Raw genomic sequence first — 2645 nt, forward strand, 5'->3', positions numbered from 1 at the left:
ATTTAAAAAAAAAAAAAAGCTGGAAGTATCTATATAAGCTGAGGAGTATCTATATAAAATCTTCCAATTTTTCAATTATTTTAAACTAATTTAAATATTCTGAAATATTACATTCCAAGCAAAATACATATAAACCAAACCTGTACCAGATTACCCCTGGTGCATAGCATTGTTTTACACCTGTTATTTTGGTTTCACTTACAATCAGCTTGGCGCCAGCTGAGGTAGTCTTTTAAGGTCTGGTTGTTAGGATACACAATGACTCTTCCATCAAAGCCTGGAGGATACAGAAGAGGCTGATCCTCAAAGTAATCCCGCCAATAAAACACATAGCTGGAGGCGAACTGGGAGGCCACGTGAGTCATGAACTTACTTGCAAATACAAGGCACATTGGATGGAGCAAGAAAAAAGAAAACACGTATTAATTCAACACCATGACCGGGCCTCTGGGTGCAACAGAGATTATTCTAACTGCCCAGGCGGCCAAGAGATAAGACACCTTTCACCAAGAAAAATAACGTAGCTCGCCTTGCCTTTAGTCCTGTAAGTAATTTACTAATATCTCACTTTTCTCTGTAAATTAATCTGATATGAATTTTCTATTTTTTTAATCTTCAAAGAACTGTACCAGTCATTATCACTTGCTTCCTTGAGTTTCAAAATACTGCCAAATCAAATATATATATGTTATTTTTTGTACTGAGATGCCCCTTAATTAAAAGTTTAAAAACAATACTGCAATGCATGTATAAGCTATCACTGGCTAGAGCCAACCTATGAATCATTGATATTATATTCTATTGTCTCTGTTTCTAGTCTTTATGCTCCATACTAGATTAGTTTAGAATAGGTAGGAGGTGGGGGGTCCGAGGGGCACTGGAGGGGAAAGAATGGGTTAAAGAGGTACATAAAATACCTAGGTATCAGGTGGAAGGAGGCATACTCTCACCCCGGAATTTACATACATCCTGCAATTGCAAGTACCACAAACATTACTGTTAAAAGTTTGCAATTAAGAAAAAGCTAGATGCTGGTAGGAAATATTCTGAAAGAGTTAGGTCATGATTTACCTGGCTCTTCTTTTAAACCAATTGCTTTTCCGCTTGAACACAAAGCTGTACTCATCACTCTGTCCATAGGCAATGACAATGTCCTCCAGTTCTTCCATTACAGTTTGGGCACATCTGGTCATCAGGTGGAGAGCACGGCTGTCATTCGGTTTGGAAAAGTTGTGTTTCTCAGCAAACCTTCATAGGGGAAAGAGAGGACAGAAAAGGCATGGATGAAAAAAGAAAAACTGCTGTTAACACCACAGATCAAAGAGTTAGAGGCCATTCACAAAAGAAAACACCGCAATAGAACAAGTTCAGGGCCTCCCTGGTAGTACAAGGGGTTGAGTCTCAGCACTATGAAGCAATCCTCAGCCACTGCAGTGCCAGTTCGATTCCTGACCAAGAAGCTAACCCACAGGGCACAGCACTCTCCTGTTTCACCCATTACTTGCTCCCCTCAGCAGTGTATTTCAGTGACTCTACCTGTTCTGCTCCCCACTCTGTCTTTGTTGAATCCTCTCATACTTCTGCACCTCTGGCTGTACCCCAGCTCTTGTATGCATAAATAAATCTTAAAAAAAAAAAAAAAAAGAGTTCAGATCCTCCACCAGCCTCACCTCATCCATTTCCTTGACAAGTCTATTTTATGCCCTGCCCAAATGAGAAAAAGGGTTGTATATGCTAAGCCTTGACTTCCTTTTCTGTGAAATGAGGAATGACATTTTACTTTGGAGAACTGTCCTGAAGATTCGGGAAATGACAATTATAATAAACCTGGACTCTCCCCATGTTTTCTTTTTCCTCCGCAATGCTGTGCATGTGGACAGTTACTGATCATAAAACAAAGTATACAGGCAAGCGCAGCGAGGCCTGTGAAGGGACGTGCTGGTAGGTGTCCGGTATTTGTCTCATCAGAAGAGCCCCTGCTCCAAGGAACTACCCTAACCAGCCCCCTTACAAGCACGTGAGAAGCAGTGCGCAGAACGATGCCCAATGTCGCGCGCTTACTGGCTGCCGCGTTACCTAGGTAACCCGGAAGCGGCGCCGGCGCTAACGTGGGTCCGCCTTCCCGGAAGCGTTCGCCCACCTCCGCCACGAGCTCCCCTGCTCACCGATGGAAGTTTCTGCCGTCCAGCCGCACCACCACCCAACAGTGGGCCAAACAGGTGTCATCGGCCTCAAAGTCTCGTACGTACTCAAATTTGCTCTTTGCCATGGCCGCTCCCGACTTCAGACACCGGCTCAAAGTGGCAGAAGCGGCAGCCACACAATCACGAACTCTCCTGTTGCAAATTGCCCACATGCCCCGGCGAGCCCCGCCCCGGAAGTTCCTCTTTAGCTGCCCTGGCCTCTCTAGCCGCAGTGGAGGTCAGCATCTCTCTCTGTCCTCTCCTAGTGTTCCGAGTACACTTCTGGTCCCGGAGGGAGTGCTGGTTCCTCCCGGCTTGCCTAGTCCTTTATCCTGCTGCTTGTTAGTCTTATATTTTCAAAAAAATTCCCTGCCTTACCCAAACTGTAGGTTTAGTTATGGATTTATTATTCTTCTGTAGACAACGTGAATATGCCATAAAAAAATTTACATTAGATCTCCC

General features: G+C 44.1%; 1 protein-coding gene across 1 annotated transcript in view; it reads right to left on the reverse strand.

Annotated features, from left to right (window-relative positions):
• Positions 1–2356, reverse strand: part of THG1L (tRNA-histidine guanylyltransferase 1-like (S. cerevisiae)) — an 8546-nt gene extending 6190 nt beyond the window's left edge. The window contains exons 1-3 of the mRNA XM_004689831.2: positions 2166–2356; positions 1072–1248; positions 203–372 (exon numbers count right to left, since the gene is read on the reverse strand). Of these exons, the coding sequence (XP_004689888.1) occupies positions 203–372; positions 1072–1248; positions 2166–2356 (538 nt within the window). The remainder of the gene's footprint in view (positions 1–202; positions 373–1071; positions 1249–2165) is intronic.
• Between the last annotated feature and the right edge of the window lie 289 nt (positions 2357–2645).

Source organism: Condylura cristata, unplaced genomic scaffold (genome assembly GCF_000260355.1).
Source record: "Condylura cristata isolate star-nosed mole 26May11 unplaced genomic scaffold, ConCri1.0 scaffold00026, whole genome shotgun sequence".
NCBI lineage: Eukaryota > Metazoa > Chordata > Mammalia > Eulipotyphla > Talpidae > Condylura > Condylura cristata.